Source organism: Ursus arctos, unplaced genomic scaffold (genome assembly GCF_023065955.2).
Source record: "Ursus arctos isolate Adak ecotype North America unplaced genomic scaffold, UrsArc2.0 scaffold_2, whole genome shotgun sequence".
NCBI lineage: Eukaryota > Metazoa > Chordata > Mammalia > Carnivora > Ursidae > Ursus > Ursus arctos.
In genome coordinates, this window is record NW_026622874.1 from 77,131,609 (window position 1) to 77,152,050 (window position 20,442).

The 20,442-nt window shown below is 42.7% G+C and overlaps 1 protein-coding gene across 9 annotated transcripts in view; it reads right to left on the bottom strand.

Annotated features, from left to right (window-relative positions):
• The window catches only part of PARN (poly(A)-specific ribonuclease), a 233,377-nt gene that overhangs the window by 185,440 nt on the left and 27,495 nt on the right, over nucleotides 1–20,442 (bottom strand). For all 9 annotated transcript variants that reach the window (XM_057315730.1, XM_057315728.1, XM_057315726.1 and 6 more), the window contains 5 exons: nucleotides 19,369–19,412; nucleotides 18,146–18,188; nucleotides 17,225–17,300; nucleotides 14,676–14,786; nucleotides 14,296–14,365 (listed from right to left, as the gene is read on the bottom strand). In XM_057315730.1, coding sequence (XP_057171713.1) covers nucleotides 14,296–14,365; nucleotides 14,676–14,786; nucleotides 17,225–17,300; nucleotides 18,146–18,188; nucleotides 19,369–19,412 — 344 coding nt within the window. The remainder of the gene's footprint in view (nucleotides 1–14,295; nucleotides 14,366–14,675; nucleotides 14,787–17,224; nucleotides 17,301–18,145; nucleotides 18,189–19,368; nucleotides 19,413–20,442) is intronic.

The following is a 20,442-nucleotide window of genomic DNA, read 5'->3' on the forward strand; positions in this document are numbered from 1 at the left end:
CCCAGGGGAAACAAACTTTTTTAGAGACACACGACTAAAAATGCCAGTTAAATTAATCTTGTATGTCCTGTGCATTATCTTACCGGGGAAAGGAATAGAAGGTAAAATCACATGTCTGAGTCTGCAATTGCTTGGTTTCTTTTTTAAAACACTGTTTTATTTCTAAAATCATGGGACCTCACGAACAAACTGAAAAAACCTATTGTCCTATAAACAGCAACAAAAATTACACTTTAAAAAGGAGACCTCCCCAGTTGATCTCACCATGTAAGGGTCTGGAAACTTTTTTTGAAGGGTATCTTTTGTCACCCAACATACAGACTGTTTGTTCTCTAATATTTCATCTGAATTTCACCCCTGACTAAATAAGTAAAAATCTGTTCTTAGCTAAAAGACTCAATAGATTTTTTTTTTTAAAGTTAGTTAATTCCACACTATCTCGTTTGCTTGCTCAACACTTTCACTAAATAGAAACCCCTTTCAAATAAATTATTAATAGCACTTCTCACTCTTCCCCAATGCCTCCATGTCTGGGGCTTTAGAGAGAAATGAATAGCCCCGAGCTCTGGAGGAACACGCAAACCAACTCTGTGTGTGACTTGGCAGCGTGCACCTCTGGAGAAAGCCATGCCACTGGGATACCGACCCTCAAACTGTAGCTGAGCGTCGCTGGAACTGAACCAAAGTCAACTCCCCAGTGGCCTCCCACCCCCGTACGCCAGGCTGTCTGCAAGCCGCAGCTCTGGTCACATCCCTGCCCCTTTGAAGTAAAATTACAACATTTCGTTATGTGCATGCCTCATACAAACTGGCTGTCAAAAGGCCGACACCTCCCTGAGATGATCTGACAAAAGACTTCACATACGGATGGTCTGCCTGACAGTGTGCATTCTCACACAGGAGGGAATGCACTGGGCAAGCAGCAATGCTGATGAACACATGCGAGGGTGCTCCTTCCCTGGGAGCTGTACTGAAGCACGCTCTTGCAGAGGCCGTCCTCCGCAGATAGCAAAGATGCTTGCACCAACACTTGCACAAAACGGTATTTCTATTTTAGTAAAGATTCAAGATGGCTGTGATTCAGTAAAGACGTGACAGGGTGGGAGTCTTGCCACATTCCTGCAAGCCTTCCTTTTTTTTTTTTTTTCCAAGATTTTATTTATTTATTTGACAGAGAGAGAGAGAGACAGCCAACGAGAGAGGGAACACAAGCAGGGGGAGTGGGAGAGGAAGAAGCAGGCTCCCAGTGGAACAGGGAGCCCGATGCGGGGCCCCATCCCAGGACCCCAGGATCACGCCCTGAGCCGAAGGCAGACGCTTAACGACTGAGCCAACCAGGCACCCCATGACTGAGACACCCAGGCATCCCTCCTGCAAGCCTTCTTGATGAAGAATTAGTTCAGCACTTATTGGCTAAAAGGGGTGACACTAACTCTGCCAAAGATTAAAATTAAAACTCCTATTTGGTACAATCGCCAATTTCACACACCAGGATTCTCTCCTAAGAAACCGGAAACTCAAGTTCACATTCTAGATGCCTCGAAACAAAGTTTACCCTTTTTGGCATCTATCAGATTTCTAGTTTCTATAATTATATGACTGATGATGCTGTTAATCTTCGTTACCTAACATGTCTGGAAAGATCCAACGGTAAGGCACAGCAAACTCTTGCTCATCAGACTAGGTAACGTCAGGTCAGCCTCTTGAACAGGATACCCAGCGTTAAGCTGTGCACCATGCGTTTATCTCCGAAGAGTCTCCCATACGCTATGTGGCACTCACAAAATGCCATCCTCCAACGTCATTTTCAGACCTGGGCAGTAGGACACTGTGACCACTGAAGAATTCCATTCCAGATATAAAACTTCTTAGGAGCCCAGACTCTTGAGCTCTTATCAAAATTTGGCTCCCCAGATCAGCAACATCAGTACCACCTGGAAACCTGTTAGAAATGCAAATTCCCAGGCCCTACCTGAGACCTGCTGACTCAGAAACCCTGGGGACTGAGAATCAGAGTTAACAGAACAGGAAAAGAGTATGTTCTGTGTTGTGCTGCCATTAATAATGATTCATTAATCAACCAGCATAATAATGACCAAGATGTTGAGCCAACTTCCCCAAAAAGCATTAGTCTTATAGATTTGTTTACATTAAATGAGTCTGGCTTAGAAAAACACAACTATCAAAACCAATACCAAGGACTACCTCAAAATCCAGGATGCAATAACTTAAGTCTGCTACCGCTCCCTGAAACCAGGAGCTCAACTGTGGCAAGCAGCTAGCTTCTCCGCAAGAGATCAACCGGGGGAAATCACTGCTGACCACTATTGTTCTCATTTTTAAGAAGAGAGAGAAAAAAGATTACTAATACCACTCTCTCGCCAACTCATTGCAAAAGTCCTCGACCTGGTTCTGTGAATTGGCTTCAAATGATCACCTCTAGCATCACACGTTAAACTTTAGCACTAATGCAGCACCAAAGACCGGCAAACACTTGCGTGAGTAACACACACGACACACTGAATCAGACACCTCTCACCTTATCAAAATTCTCTGACCTTACCAACAACTTTCAGACACTGATTCTGGCAAACCACAAAGCACACGAGGCTGCTCTAAGAACTACAGTAAGATCAAAGGTCATTCTTTGATGACACAACAGCTTGCCTTGGACTGTGGCTTATCTGAACCATTCCCCAGTTGTCCAGCAAATAAAAAGGGATTGCACAACGATGCCAGTGTTAACCCATTTTATGCAGCCAAGCTCAAAAAACAGGGCAAAAGTGACATTCAAAAAGCACACAGGAAGTCCCAAAGGTGACTCAGGAACACTATTCACAAGAGGCTCAAATCTCTGGGAACTGAAAAGATCATTATAGTTCTTTAAAACTCTGCATTACCACATCTATGTACAAAATCAATGATTCTACTCAGAAATGAAAGAAAATATTTAATTCTGCTCCCACAGCAGCACGCCTTCCAGTGCTATGTCCGAAGGCAGAGAAAGAAAGCGAATCAGAGTGGTGTGTCAATGGCCACTTTTAAGAAGCAACTAGCAAAGAACGGTCATGCCCATTGCAGTGCAGGGAAGTGCTTACTGATGAGAGGTCCAACCACAAAGGTTAAGTTATAAGTGGACTACACTATAGCCACCTGACAAACCACTGAACACCATCCACATGATGCTGGCCACTAGTTTTAACATCTTTTGAAAATTCATTACTGCATTTTTTTGTTACAAAATTATAGAACTAGTATAATTTCAAACAGTAAACGAATTATACTGATCTTAATTAGTAAATGAAATAGACACAGAAAACACACTGCCAGGACATTCATTAAAAATGAAGGGATTTGGGGGGTGGAACTGGTGGAATTACGAGTGGCCATTTTGTGTTTCAATCAGAAAAAAGTGTATAGATTTTTAAGTACGAAGTTCCTGATTAAAATAACAATATTTATCATTATATGTTCAGCTTATTTGAGCCTCTGGTGTCTGCAGGACAGGCAGGTAAGTACTGGCCTCATCAGACCAGGAATGAGAAAGCAGGTTTTTCCAAGTTCAGTGGCTTACCTTTGGCCAGCAAGGGAACAGAGACAGGACGCAGACCCAAAGCTTCTCACTATGAGCTCTACACTAATGGCCGCCCCCTTCCACTGGGTGCACCTCTCACATTTGGCTTTTAACCTGAGCTGTTTCCAAAACCTTATGTGGAATGGTGAGGCTGGAGTGCCAGCAGGAGCATCCAGGGACAAGTCAGGGCTTCAGTCCTCAATCATTACCCAAGCCCCTAGTGGGTGTAAGTGAAGCAAGAGCTTGAGATACAAGCTTCCAGAAACATTTTTGGGGGGGCGAAATGCTCTAAGGGCTGATTAAATTATAGCAGAGTCCAGACATGTGACATGAGGCTGCCGTTTGAGCAAGAGCTTTGGGTAGGCTGAAATTTCAAGGCAATGGGAAAGCCTAGCTGTCAGAGATGAAAAGGACAGCCTTCCCACCTTTGCAGTGCAGAAGGAGCTGCTACCTTGGGGTGCCTGGGCATCGGGCTTCCCAGTTACACCTGCCCCACACACTCTGATTGCCCTCAGGAAAACCAGTGAATAGGCACATCCCAGGTTGGGAGAGATCTAGAGGTGCCTGAATACAAGAGTGTATCTTAGGTGATGTCAGATCTGGACACAGACAGCCAGGCCTGAATGATCTGGAAGGATTTCTAATGGCATGGCATGTCTGTGTAAAGAACAACAGTGCTTATCTGGTCTCTTTGCCTGGTAAAAAGGAAAACCTGAAGCCACCAGACTCTTCATTCTTCCTCCTAGAAATGAACTATTTCCTTCAACGAGCAAAAATTTGCATTTGTTCATCTGCCTTCTTCTAGACGACACTTCTATTCCTAAAAAGCTTTATCTCAAAAAAAAAAAAAAAAAAAAGAGAGAGAGAGAGAGAGAGAGAAAGAGATTTCCAAGTAAAACTGCATTCCTCTCACACCACTGAAGACTGGGATACAGAGACATGGAGTAAAATCTCATCTCAACACAATTTGAGCAGTGAATTAATTTGAGGCTCACCCCACGTCCCAAGCCTTCCAAAGGAAAACTGAAACCTTTAACGACTGCCAGACCTACTGTACTTGCAAATGGTCTTGGTATTTCCTTCAGGGCACAGCAGTAAAAGCGCTTCATAAGAACCTTGTATGCAAGGGCTCATCATTATACATATTTATGCGCTATAAAAAACTAATTTTATCATCCAGGGTAGGAAGCATGCAGACATCTCTCACAAAACAAGCTCATTTATTTTGCTCACTAAAGCGCTTGTATAAAATACGAAGGCAACCACTGGCTGGAGGGGACTGACTGTGGCACTGGTTATTTTAATGTCACTCGGGAGGGGGGCACACAGTTTTCAATGTAGTCACTTGATGTTTTGACAAATAGAGCATTACCCGACATCTGTCCTGAAGCTAACCCATGGCCTTTCTTAAACAGATACAACACTAGAAACAAGGAGGGGAGGAAAAGGGGGGGGGGGAGAAAGAAAGAAAACCAGCAGCTCATTTGAACAATCCCCATCAAATGAACCATATCAAATTACATCAAATAAAAATGTTAAACTAAGCATTACACAAAGCCAACGTCTGCACGGCCTGTGAAACAGCAGACTATAAAATGTCAGGGGAAACCAGTCCCACACAATCCGGTGGTCAGAGTCAACATCTTTTATGACCATTTGCTCAGGCCAAACACCGAGAGAAAAGGAAATCTTTCAAAGATACTAGCATCGTCTCTTCAGAAAACGTGTAACCCACCACAGAACTGTTTCTTTAGAAACTGGGTGGGGGAGAAACCATTCCTGGTCAAGGACAGACCTGGGTTATCCCTGACTCTGCCATTTCTGAGATCCTCAGCAGACAGCCTTAGCTTTAAAATGGGGACATTATCAGGGCACCTGCTTGGTAGAGCACAAGACTCTTAACCTTGAGGTTATGAGTTTGAGTCCCACATTGGGTATAGAGATTACTTAGAAATAAGATCTTCAAATGGGGACATTATTATTTACCTCTGAGGGTTGCTGGTACCAACTACAGTAAATGCAGGGAAATGATGTAGGCAACTCACTGAAAAGCAGAAGGTGTTCAGTAGGGAAGATTTTGGTGTATGGTGGTACCAACCCGGTACTATGGCCAGTACCAGATTTTCGGTATCACGGTACACTGGTGACCCTGAAATCCTATGAATGAAATGTTAAATAGTCTTGGAAATAACTATCGCCTGGTTTTTCCAAGCCAGAGCCAAAGCAAGGCAAGGAACACCTAAGAATGCTGACTTTACTACTAACAGCCTATAGTGGACTGAACAGTGGCCTCCAAAAAACTATGTGCACATTCTAATCCCCGGAACCTGTCAATGCTGCCTTACTTGGAAAAAGGATCTTAGCAGGTGTAATTAATAATGAAGTTAAGGCTCTTGAGAACATTATCCTGGACTACCCAAGGGGGCCCTAAATGCCAGCCCAAGTGTCCTTATATGAGAGAGAGAGGCAGAGGGAGGACACACACACAGAGGAGGCCGCAGTGCGACCACAGAGGCAGAGATCGGAGAGAGGTGGCCAGAAGCCAAGGACTGCCAGCGGTCACCATATGGCAAGAGGCAAGAAACATACTCTTCCCTGCACCTCTGGAGGAAATGCAGCCCTGCCGACACCCTGATTTCAAACTTGTGGCCTCCAGAACTGTGAGGGGACGAACTCCTGTTGGTTAAGCCACCAAACCTGCAGTGATACGTTACAGCAGCCAGTGGAAAACTAATACAATACCCTACTGTGGAGAAAGCGAGCTATTTAAATATATATCCAGGGGTGGACTGATTTTTTTTTTTCACCTCTACAAATTACTTGTTCATCGTCAGGATAAACAAGTCATGAAGCCAGGGGGAAATCTACCTTAACGTAATCAGAGCCAAAACGAGGCTGGAAGGGCCCAGCAGGTGCACAGCCTCTGGAGCGCCCCTGGGGCTAGCGAGCCAAGAAGAGGTGCGCACGGTCTGTGCCCTTGAAGATCTCTTTAAAAAGCAGCCTTGTGAAAAAGCCCTAGATGTGGCTCGCCTGATACGTGTCTGGCTATCAAGACTGCAAGGTAGAAATCAGATAAGCAATACCAACTTGAGGCAAGCACCTCTTCCCTGAAGAAGTTATGAACACAGGACCGGTTCCCAGTCTTAAGAAGCCAGACAAAAGGCCTGAGAATCATTCCAAGTGCCCTGGACTCATCCGTCTTTTGCCTTTCTGAAAACCAGTGTACTACAGAAATTTCAGGGTAACCAAACCATGTCAATTCTTCTAGATTCCTTCTATCCTAGTAACTTGGAGAACCAAAAGTGAAGTGAACATGACTCGGGCTAAAATAAAGGGTTTTGGTTAAGATATATAAGGATGAAATACATCCTGGGTACTGGGGAAAATATATTCTACAAACCAGGGAGAAACCGGCTCTCATCCTTCTGGAATCTGGGAGGCTGCTCTAAACATTTGCAATGCTGTGATTTTACTCCTCACAGCGCTGGACTCCAAAATTTGCACAATCTGAAGAACGTTGAAAATGGACTCCATTTTTTACAGAAGGCATACTTCTTGGTGCTCTGTGATTAAAAAGTAATGTCCACAAGAGCACCACAGTCCACTTCTAATCAGTTCAGATTGAATGGTAGATGATCTCCCTAGCCCTGGTGCAAAATCCATCTTGGGTAAAAGCGAAGGGGCAGAGGACCATCACTCCTTCATTCAAGGACCGCAAATACAAAATTAAAGGATACCACTACCACGTTGTTGGTAAAGCCAGCCAACTGGCCACGGAAGTTCCCACAATGACCACCACTACTGTCTGTCTCCATCCTGCCTCACTGAGCCCTCGGTTCTGGGATCCCCAGGGGCTCCCGTGGCCAGAGGCACACACACGGCACAGCTGCTCCTGGGGGCAGACGAGTGGAGGAGACTGTGCCCTTCCCTCCGCTGTCTTACCAGCATCTAAGGCTCAAGACACATGAGTGTGACCGGCACGCGGGCAGAGAGTCTCTTCTTCCCCTTCACCACCCAACCTTGAAGCAAGAGCTTTTTCATTAAGATAAAAAGGCAGAGTTTTCTTAAGGGGAATCCAGGTTGCTGTTCTCTGTAAAAAGGACTGTATTGGCATCCTGCACTCTGCCGCTTTCCTGCTCAGAACACAGAGACTGCCACCCGAGAAAACCCAGCTAAGAACACACAGCCCGCTTTGTTCATCTACCACTGCCCCCAATACCAGGAAAAACGAGAATCATGTTACTTTCTTGGAAGTTCACTGTGGTGAAAGCCACAGCAACAACTACACTCCACAACATGCCACACCCCATGCTGAGCAACCTTATCGAAGCTTCTCTGCAACCTGAGGTCAAGCCTCCCTGGGGGCCATTTATGATCTCCATTTCACAGATGTGGCAACCCGGCTTCAGAAAGGATGAAGGTCCCACCCAAGGGCCACAACGGCCCAGGCTGAGGCCTCCGCTCTACCCATCATGCTTCTGCAGCCCTGCAAACAAGCACACCCCGGCCAAGGTCCTGGCACAGCTTCACAACCACACATCTCAAGGCTTATATGCCTTCTAAGAAGTGATCTATCTAAACCTCAGACGGTGAACTAATAGAAAAGAAAAATGCTCTGGGTGTTTGTAAAGTATCAGTTGTTCTCCTAGATTAAGATCTCATGGAAGCAGTGAGTTGCTCAAAAAGGGACAGCTCACAGAAGGACAAATGTACAGAGACCGAAAAGTAGATCAGAGGTTCCCAGGAGCTGAGGGGAGGCAGGAGCAAGTAGTTATTGCTTCATGGTTACAGAGTTGCTGCTTGGGGTGAGCAAGAAGTTCTGAGAACAGAGAATGATGATGTTGGCACAATACTGTGAGTATCAGTAGTGCCACTGAATTGTAGACTTAAAAATGTTTAAGTGGTGCGTGGGTGGCTCAGTTGGTTAAGCGTCTGACTCTTGATTTCAGCTCCGGTCGTGATCTCAGGATCATGAGATTAAGCCCTGCGTCGGGCTCTGTGCTGGGCATGGAGCCTGCTTAAGACTCTCTCTCTCTCAAATAAATAAACATCTTTTTTAAAAAGTGTTTAAAATGGCAAATTGTATGTTACACATATTTTATGATAATTTTTCAAAAGTAATAATGCCATGCCAAAAACCATTGAACTATACACTTTAAATGTGTGAATTATTTGGTATGGGAATTTATATCCCAAAAAAGCAGTTAAATGAATAAGAAGAAACAGCTTCCAACAAGTTACTACGTAAATGCCATTTCTTTTCTCTTCTTTCAGTAAAAATCCACACCTGGAAGTACAAGACTGAGAAACAACCACGTGCCTCCAAGGGCAAAACCAACAAGCAAACGCATGTAAATCTTCTCCCTGGACACCATTTAGTTACAAGAAGCCTTTCTTCCTGCCCCTCCCGTTTCTGATCCAGGCTCATGATTGAATAGGAAGCACCACCTTCAGGGTGTATACAGTACAAAAGGTATGATTAGGGTGCCTGGGTGGCTCAGTCCTAAGCATCCAACACTTGGCTTCAGCTCAGGTCATGATCTCAGGGTCATGAGATCAAGCCCCATGTCGGCTCAGCGCAGAGTCAGCTTGGGATTCTCTCTCTCCTTCTCCCTGTGCCCCTCCTTCCCCACCCCTAAAAATAAATAAATAAAATCTTAAAAAAAAAAAAAAGGAATGATTATAGGGTGTCTTCTAGGAGAGCAGAACAGCCTTCCGTGTGCTCCTGGCATCCGGTCAGGGATGTACATTGTCAAAGTCTAAATGTCCCCGCGACAGTGGCAGCAGTGCCAGGCTGACCGAGAGCTACCATGTGCCAGGCACTGTGGATTTTACATACATGCTCACATCAGTTGGGTATGAACATTCTCCGTTTACAGATGAGGAAGCTGAGACACAGGGTAAGTAACTTGTCCAAAATGGCACAGGTATTAAGAAGTGGGGCTGCGATTCAAACCCAGACACCTGACCGCAGAGACCACAATTACACTATGCTACATGATATCCCAAAGTGAAGCAGTTCTACTGGAGAAGCTAATCAGTGATTTAAAAATTTTAAATGCAAATGGAACCAGTTCCATGGATGGTTGTGGCCATCGCCAGCCACAACACAAACTGTGTTGTAACTCTCGTTTATGTTGGTACATCAGAAGTCTCACGGTGGGGAAAATCACTGTAACGTGACAGCGGACTTACTTTATACGTGACCTGAACAGTCAGTAAGCATCACCCAGGATGCTAAAAACCGCCACTGGGAATCAGAACAGGTTAGTCCTCCTATTATTCCAGCACCTTCTGTATAAGGGAGGGACCAGCAGGACAGGAGAAGAATACCACTCTCAAGAGACAAGACCCTGCTTGTGCAGACTTCCACACACATGGGCCCAGGGACAACTCGCCAGCAACCTGGTACTCCACGCCGCTCGGCATGAATGGAGCACTCGTCAATGCAGCAAATGAGCTTTGCTTTCCCCATTATCACTGCAAGGGCCAGGAAGCCAGGAGGTATTTTGTTTTCCTATACTCTCTCTGGTGTCACATAGGACACACATACACACATACATATATCACTATAAGGGAAAACAACCTGCTGCCAGCACATGACGGCTTTCCATGGAGAAAAAGGAAAAAACACGGGTGCTTTATTTCAGGGATCGTAATGATCCCTCCCCCTCTATGCTAACCATGGTTACGTGTACCTCCACGATCTTCTGTAAACGGCTGTATTCGAATGAAACACCAAACTTTAATAAATGCTCCAAGGCACGGCAGTTGTTCTATTACGTCCTGATTAGACGCACTTCATCAGCACCTGATTTCTCACTAGCAAACACTAAGAGGCGGGTACAAGCAAAAGTGAACACTTTACATGTGCTCCAATTTGAGATCCACATGGTAACAAATTTTCTTCTTGATCATGAAAGTAGAAACACAAAATACATTCCACTACCACATCTACTTTTCGAACCCGCCAGCATGTTAACTTCTCTTCCATTTCAAGAAAGGGAAATAATAAATACTGGGAAACGTCCTTTAGCATCTCATGGGATATTTATAACTTCAATGGGAGGCGAATAATTTTATCTCCATTTTATGGAAGTGGAAACAATTTGTCCAAGAGTGTATCACTTCTTCTTATGGCTCGTCTCCTCACCTCCAGCGTAAAGACAACATCCAGCAATGTCCATCCCAGGAAGGCCTAGATTTCTACAGGAATCCTGTTCCTATACAGGACACTTGCACCAAGACCAAGACAGTCATCCTCTATGGCGAACGTCAGGCAACTATTCCTTTTTAATTCCCTTACTTACAAAGATTAGCCAAAATAAGAGACTTGCTCATTTCCTTCCTCTTTCTAAGAAATAAGGTAAATAGAAAATACCCTTCCCAAAAACCTTCAGAAAAGGTTATCTATGAGAGAGTTCAACATGTCTTGCCAACACAGATGACTATTAATAAAACATAAGGCAAAAGCCTGATTTTGTGCTTTTCTGTGGTACATAAAAAGTGAAAGCAGAGAGTATTTTTAGCTCTCTCCAGCCTAAAAGGATTTGACCGGAGGATCCTCTCTAAGTCTGGTTTTCCATGCATTGATCAAAACTGACCAAGGTTATAAAAAGAAGGTAAATCACTTCCTGCCCAGAAAGCCTACAACATAAACGAAGGGCACATTCCACACAGCCAGTCATCAGCAGTGGTCTGATCCGGATTTCCATCGCTCAACTCCCTTACGACTCTCCTGATTCCAACAAAGGGAGGAGAAATGTAGGAGGTACCCAGGCCATGAAAGAGACAAAATGCAAAATCCTCACAGGACATTCTTCTAGGCAAATATGGCTCAGAAAGCACCTCATACTCCATGCGGTCTTTGCAGATCAAACACCAGCTGTCTCGGGGATTTCTCAATAGCTCTCAATAAAACTTCCCAAAAAGGTATAACTAATGCAGCCAAATGCTAATTCAGAACAATGCAGAAATAGGTGGAGTTTATTTCCCCCTCAAGGTTTACTTTCTAAACATAAATCTGGTGAGAGAGGAACAAAAAGTTATTTGCATATGTAGGCAGTTTGATTTCCACCCAAATTTATGTTAGGACTATGCATATTTGGTTAAGCTCATACTGAGAAAAGCCTGGTGCCAAACAAACTCTCAGAGAAATTTACAGATTTTTCTAAAATCAACCACTTGAGATAATGTTGCTGGCCCTTTCTGAATGTTTCTCCACAAGGGTAATCTTGAAAAAAAATGACAAAATCAAGGTTAATGTCATAAATCAAACCTGCATGGAAGTAAGAATGGGGTCAGTATTAACACAGAAAGAGATGTCGAAAAGAGCAAGCGCTTTTCCCACTTTCTAAATGGGCTGAGAAGGGATGACCACATTTCATAATGTATAGAAATACCAAATCACTATGTCGTACACCTGAAACTAGTGATATTGCATATCAATTATTTTTCAAAGAAAAAAGAAGGGATGCCTGTACTTGACCAAGCTATTCCAATATAGAATAAAAATAGTTCTTATTTTGCATTTCAAATCCTGCTGGACTTTTTTCCTTCAGAGATGAAGAAAATATTCTTCCTTTACAGATGGAAGGAAAAATGGAGCAAAAAATCAAGAATTTTCAGGGCGATATCACAGGAGAATTCCTGAATCCTCAACTATTTTTGGTATGCATCTAGGCTTCAGGAAAAAAAAAAAAAATGAATGAACATTCCCAATCTAAAATGAAACTATGTGTCTACTGTCTAGTTCTTCTGAATAGTCTTGAACATTATTAGCAATAATAAACTGATCTATGAATACATAAGGTCTTTGTTAAGCTTCTTAATTGAAGCTAATTTTGATTGCTCTTCATGTTGGTCACACGGGTTAATGATAAACTAAGATGCAGCCTATTATCAACCCAATTTGTATCCATCACCTGATTTTATAAGCAGTTGATTCTAGCGGAGAAGCAGGCTTGTTGTTTTAAATATTTAAAAATCAGGGGCACCTGGCTCCCTCAGTCGGAAGAACATATGACTCTTAATCTCAGAGTCGAGAGTTCAAGCCCACGTTGGGTGTGGAGCCTGGTTAAAAATTAAAAAAAAAAATTTTAAATATTTAAAAATAAGTAAACATGTCCTAGTTGAAAAAAAACTGTTGAACAATGGACTTAACATCCCACACATAAAAATGCAAGGAGTGGCCATGATCCAAACAAAATTTAGGGTCACGTGCACACTCCACGGGCTATGACATAAGCTGCCCCTTCCAAAGATTTACAAAGATAAACACTGCCCCCAAAATAACAGTGAAGAGCTAAGAAAATCCTGTTTTACCAATAAGGAAATGGACAGACAGCAAGGATTCAACTGTTAGCTTCTAGAATTAACTTTCCACACAAAAAAAAAAAAGAAAGAAAAAATTCAACTTTGTATCTTTGTCATGATGCACACTGAGTAATATATAGAATTATTGAATTACTACATTGTACACTTGAAACTAATAGGATGCTGTATGTTAATGATACTAGAATTAAAATTAAAAACTTAATAAAAAACTGAACTTAATTTTCAATATAGACTACATTGTTCTCCATCCCTATCTGAAAGATGTTTTGAAAGTCAAACACATTTACCTCTGAACTTCCACAGAAAAGAACAAAGATTTAAAAAAAAAATAAGAAGCCAGAGTGTGATAAAACATACTAACTCAGACTACACAAATTCCAAACCTGTAGGAGTCCAGATGTTTGGAATTAACATCTGTCTCTGCAGCATGTCACCTAAGTACAAGCACTGTGATACTAGTATTTACATAGACATCCAAAGGAGACAGTGTTCTTACTCAGTAAAGCACTGATAGGGTTGTAAAGTGCTGCATATAATGTAAGGAAATGATGTAACCAAGCCAACGCTGAAACGGTTCTTTCTCCCGGCAGTAATGACCCATGTGGGCTGCCTTGCTCTGGCTGGCTCCCCCAGAATCTCCTAGAACCAATCCTGTCAAGAGAGCTGGGGTAAAGAAGGTTTAGGGCCCTGGCACAGAGCCTAACTGTGGCCAGCGTGAGGATCACATCTATAACTTTTGTCTCAACCGTGCCAAGAAAGCACAAACCACACTTTGAAGTAATCATCTTGAGAGTCTTTGAAAATGCTCTGAACTTAGACATCTCCCTAAATCACACAGATTTCTTGCAACAATGAGTACATGAGCAAGCTTTTACTTCATCAGATCCATTCAGATGAAAGCTTGGGATAAAACGACAATCAAAACTTCTCCATAGATTATCTTTAAAAACCATTTGTGTAGCCAACATCTTCTTAAAAAGAGTATTATTCAATGAGATAATAATGCAAGTATAAATAATAACCTCACGTGTGAAGTATGTTAGCAGTGTTAGGTCCAATGACGTACACACACACACACACACACACACACACACACAGTCTCCCTTGCAGGTAATTTAAATGCCAAAACCACCAGTTCTTTGTCTTGGAAAAGATGCACTATCCTTGGCAGTGTTTTCTTTTCTTTCTTTCGTTCTAGCCAATATATTTAATAAATTATTTCCCAGAAGGTCAATATCTGTTTTCGAAAAACATCTGACTCACTTGAGATGAGAAACACTTTATGTAAAAAGGCACTACAGCTCCCAATCATCCCTACCTGACATCCCAGCTACTGGGCTCTTGCACAGTTAGAAAATGTGGGCACTGGGACCCTGATCACTTACTTGTTAAAAAAAGGTTCAATGAGTTTTGATCTGGCAGACACATGAATTTTTGGAGGGCTAAGAAAAGAACCTAATGAAGAAAAGAAGCAGAGTATTACATACAGTCAAGGAGACAAAGCCTGAAAGTTCAGACAACAAACTATTAAATCAACAGCACCATTCAGAAGGGTAAGAGGCATGTAAGGGCCAAGGACCACACCAGGTAAGGGTCAACCAGTCCCCCTGTGCACCCTCCACACCCCACCCCACCCCACTCCCCTCCAACGCTGACCTCCAACCCTCCCACTTCTACCTGGGTGAGTGGGGCCCAGGGAAATGGTAGACAGGCAAGATCCACCCCAGACCACAGTGTGTTTGGTAGAAACAGGTATGGTGAATACCTAGGTAGTTCGCCATGGAGATGAAGCACAGCCCTGTGATATAAGCATCATAGCCCGCCTCGTGGAGCTGTTCAGTAGCTGTGTCGTAACTTGGAAAACCTTCTGCACTTTCTAAAGAGAAAAAAGAAAAAAAGAGTTTTCCCAAGGATATCACAAATTGTGAAGACGGGCAGGCACACTGCCCTACCAAATCCAAATTGCCCTGGCATGTGCCACAGAAATATCCTAGACAAGCAGGAAAAGGCTATCTACTTCTCAACTCTCCACACAAGACCTCACTGTGAGATAAAAGGGTCCCTGAAAATGAGGGCTTGGGTCTAGACTAGAGAAATGGCTCACTGACATTATCAAAGACCCAGCCAAGGCCTCCTCGCTGCACATGGCGGGTGCTATTTACAATCACGCATAACTTGCCCTATGACAATAACCCCTCTTCTGGCCGCTTTCTGAAATCCCAAGGAGCTTCTTCCCTGATGACATGGGGACATAACCAGTATTTCAGTCGTGACTAATGATAACCTGGATTTGTGCGTCCCACTGTCTGAGTCTAAATCTGTGTTCCACCATTTATCTGCTATGTGATCTTGGGCAAGTCACTTCCCCTCTGGGCCTCCACTTCGGCAGAACGGAGATGAAAACGAAACCTCCCTCAGGATGCTTTTAGGAGGATCAAATGAGCTAACGCCAATGAAGCTCTCACAGGCTGCCGGGTACATGGTCAATGCTCAGTCATTGGTACCCATCCATACCCCAGGCAACCCTCCCAAAAGGCAAACTCTCTTCAGTATCGGCAGCTCAATTCAACATTGCCCTCTGCTGTTCCCAGCTAATGGATCTAAAGATGAAGGCACAACTAACTCCAAAAATAGATCAGAGCTTGGCTGTCATGCTGCCCATGGAACATGGGGCCACTTCACAGGAGAGAGCATTTTACAACATGATTTTTACATCACACTGACACACACACATGCTGAAGACAATGTCTGGGAAGAGTGACCGGCTTTAGAGTAAATTCTCTGCCAGATACCAGAATATTACATGGAAAGAATGGGATAAAACTATAACTCATAGGGGTGCTTGGTTTCAGCTTAGGTCATGATCTCAGGGTTGTGAGATCAAGCCCCACCTCCGGCTCTGTGCTCAGCACGGAGTCTGCTTGAGAGTCTCTCTTTCTCTCCCTCTGCCCCTCCTGCTCATGCACTCTTTCTAAAATAAATAAATAGATCTTTAAAAAAAAAAAAACCCATAACTCATAAATATTTCCTAAAGCCATTCTGGAAATGAATATCAAAAACACTGTAACAGAACCAAAAGCATGAACAAAAATTAACAACGAAAAGACTGTAACTATTCTTATGTCAATATAAGGCTGTTTAAGCAAGAATTTTTTAACCTCCGTATTAAATATTAGACTTTAAGCTTTAAAAAAGTCTTTTAACATGATAGCCAAGTAAGTAATATCCTCTACTCTACCACCAGCTGAAATACATATTTCCAAAATCAATTATTTTCATCATACAGTTATAGAAAAAGTCTAGGTTTTCTTCCCTCACCCTCACTCCTTTTCTTAATTCCTTTTTTGGACTATTACCCAGAAAGGGAAGCAAATAGCTGTAATCTTGGCTGCTTTAGTACCTTCCATTGTCAATTTCTGAACCATTAGTCCAATTATCAATGTCTTCAGAAGTTTGCAGGCTGCAGCTAATGGAATGCTAATTACAGTGTCAGCAGCAAAATGAGGTGTACAGGAACCAAGGAAGTAACATGTGGCAGGTTCACCAAACACCTGGGTAGGGGCCATGACCAGACATGGAAACACATCTCTGGCCCGAGAAACACTCCTCCCTACTTCTGGTTTCCCCCACTGCTGCTGTCCCACAGCCAGGCCACCTCTGATGGGAGGCAGGGCTGGAAACTCTCCTTCCTCATCTGGAAACCCACGTCTTGGGCTTTTCTGAGACAAAAAGTATATTTTCATTCAATCTCCGGCAATTAATCACCAACTTTTTGTCTCTGCTTAAACAACACACCATAGGGGCGCCTGGGTGGCTCAGCCCTTAAGCATCTGCCTTTGGCTCAGGGCGTGATCCCGGCGTTATGGGATCAAGCCCCACATCAGGCGCCTCTGCTGGGAGCCTGCTTCTTCCTCTCCCGCTCCCCCTGCTTGTGTTCCCTCTCTCGTTGGCTGTCTCGCTCTCTGTTAAATAAATAAATAAAATCTTTAAAAAAAAAAAAAAAAAACACCATAGAGAAGAGAGACACATCAAGTTTTGGGAGAATTCCAAGCATTAGGAAATAAAAGCCCTGAAGCTTTAATTGCTGAACTTCTCAATGAACAGGCTACACCAAGTCTATCAACATAAAATACACGTAGGATTACGAGACCATCTTTATTCAGAAAGCAGTAATTCAACACAAGGCATGAGCAAGTTAACTCAGCCAAAATCTGTAAATGTGTATGACGGTGTCTAGAGCAGTTTCACCTTCCTCCTGTGATATCCGTGATCACAAGGACTTGGGGCACTATCAGGATCACTTTATTTTCTTACCAACTTTAGGAGGGTTGAAAGGCGTCTCTTTCAACCGCTTTTCCAATTCTGCAAGGGATGTGTTGTTGATGATATCCTACAAACCAGAAAGCAGAGAATTATGAGCTTTTAATCATCTCAGTACAACACACAGGAGAGATTCACTGAATGTCAGGACCAAAAAAAAAAAAAGTGTATCTCCTACTGCCCCCTTGTGTTCTTTAAAGCAACACAGGCGTCGACGGTTTCTTCAATGTGAAAGAGAGACAGCAAGTGTCAGGTTCACCATTCACAAAGTAGCACCATAGGAAAGGTTTTTGGAGATGTGCTAAGTATCTGCAGAACCTGGGCCAGAAAGCCACGCTGTTCCAGCATTCATTTTACTCAGTTATGTAAAGTCACTTCACAAAATAGCAAATGATTTCACTTTTACCTGAATTTTCCCGATTAGAAAATATAACCAAAATATATAAAATCAAGAAAATAATGAAGTGTGTGCATGTGTAGCCTATCAGAAATGCATTTTATATATATGGAAATATATATAATATATACACATATACATATATACTTTTTTTTTCCTAGTAAGATCTATGCCCAACAAGGGGCCTGAACTCATGATCCTGAGATCAAGAGTCACATGCTCTACTGACTGAGCCAGCCAGGCGCCCCACTCCAACCCCCCAAAAATACATTGTATATATTAATATTAAAAATATTTACATTCAAAGAGAGTATAGGAGAGAAAAGAATTCCAACACCCAAAGACAACCACTAATCACATTTCGATATATTTATCTCTGGTCTTTTTCCAATTTTTTTTTCTTTTTTGGATACATTTGAAAATAACATTTAAACTAGACCAGAATTCCAAGCTCCTAGTAGCAATTCAGAACAGTTCAAAACATAGTTTATCAGAGACAGCTCCAATTTTAAAAATACCTTAAAAGGCTGTGTGCTGGCCATCAATTTTGTATCCAAGAGTCTAAAAACAAAAGAACTGTTAATAAGGTAAACAAAACACACATCTGTGTCCAAATTGTATTTTACTGAAATGAAGAGCCAGCCTCTAGTCCTAAAAGCTGACAAGAGAATTAAGCACATGAGCCACTGTGACCTAGCACTGGCACTGCTGCGACATTAGACTGGGCTCAGTCCTCTCAACCCTCATCAAGAGGCTATGGGGGAGGGCACATGCTGCCAAGCTCAGAGCACAAGCTCTAGAACTGCTTGTATCCCAAGAGGGTGTGGGCTACATCAATTCCAAGGGGAAGGCAAAGATCTTCGTAAGTTTTTCCACAGTTCAAATACAGCTGTAGGTCTAGTAGCCCCTCCCCCACGCCGTTACCAACTACTGTACTACCCAGATTTGCACAAAATAAACTCAGGGAGGTCAAAATCTCCATTTGGTAGTTTCGCGCTATTGTTATTTCTTAGAATTCTGTTTCGGAGATTGGAATAATGAATAAAAAAAGAGAAAAGGGGAGAGACAGACTAGCATGAAAGCTCTCTTTCTTTTGACATAAATGTGAACAGTAGAGAAAACAGGGCCAAATTAGCCCAGACATAAGAGCAACGGCTCTACTACCACACCTGCCCGTCTTTGGATAGGTCCTCAAACACAGACCCTTGGTCTGGAGGCTCCACGCGGCTGACATGTGATCTATCAGACATATGACAGATCAGAACTACCCTGCAACATCAACTGTGGGAGACACTATCCGGTAAAGGCACCGACTTAAGAGATGAGGGAAAAAATCTCCAGCCAGAGAGTTCTTGACTGACTACAGAACACTCTCAACTGGACACTTGACTGGGACGAGGCACGTCTGACGTACAAGAGAGACAAGAGCCAACTCAAGAAGACTATGCCACTTCTTCAGACAGCAGGGTGTGGGGTGAGAAAAAACCAGGTGCCCAGAAAACCAGAAAAACCCATTTTCACTCTTAGTTCAAATTCTGGTTTTTAATGCAATAAGACCAATCATCAATTATAAAAGCAAGCAGTCACAGCTGGACCTATGAAACCATTAACCAGCTATTATCAACTGGATTGTAACCATGATCAGATAATTACTATGATTACTATTTATTACCTGTTTGCATGTTATACAGTATGAGAACTATTTTGAATGAAGGATAATGAATCCTCAAAGAAAGCTTACCTGGGAAAAACACACGTTGTCATCTCCTTAAACTCATTAAGGTCCTAAAACAAACAAACAAACAGACAGACAATGACTTGCTGTGATTTTACTAATACACTCACAATATCGAAAACATATATAAATATTCCAAGCTCCACAGCTCTCTTCTCAAACAGTGATACCTCACACAGGCCCTTTAAGCTAAATTGCCAGATCCATTTCTAGTTAATAATTACTTTCTAAAAATCGTCACAATTTCCTCACTGACTGGGAATCATATGATCTGACATAAAATTTCTGCATAACCAAAATAGACAAACTTGAGCATTTTATGGCTGAAACAGAGGAAGGGGGGAAAGTTTCTATTACATGTCACAAGCTTTCAGTAATAACTATCAAATGAATCCATCTTAACAATGACACGAGCAGAGTTATTTAAATAAAATGGTTTATATAGGAAATGGACATACTGTAAACTAGGTTATACCTTTACTGAGAACATCTCTGAAACGCTAGTTAAAATGGCCATTGAAACGCAGACTTCCAATGCGCACGGTGCACCCTTCACTCAGAAAGAAGCTAAAGAAGCACCAGCAGCAGGTGCCTAAATTAGACAACTCAGTTCCCAGTTTACTGTGATCAGGAAGTCTAAAGCCGAAATGAGACGGATCTAATTCTGAATGAACTCATTTACATACATAATTGCCACACCAGACTGAGTAGTCATACTCCTGACCCTTTGTAACTACGCTTCTCTTCAGCGTTATTCATGCTTTGTAGCAAACTGCCATTTCCAATTAGCTTTCCAAGCCTGTAAATACAGACTGTTATTTAGCTCATTTGGAATATTTACCAGCTTTTCAATGGCTACTGTTAAATTAACAGACAATACATGAACAAGTGGGCTCGGCGCTGAGGTCCCACAAAAATGCAATAATGACTACTGTCACCTTGCGATACCATCACAAAGCCTCACAAGCAAGAAAAAGTTAGAATTATGGCTACTTCCAGGGCCTAGCATATAGCAGAGCTCCAGACCCATGCCTTCTAAAAGGTCACGCTGACGTACCAACAAGATTCTTCAGAAGAGTC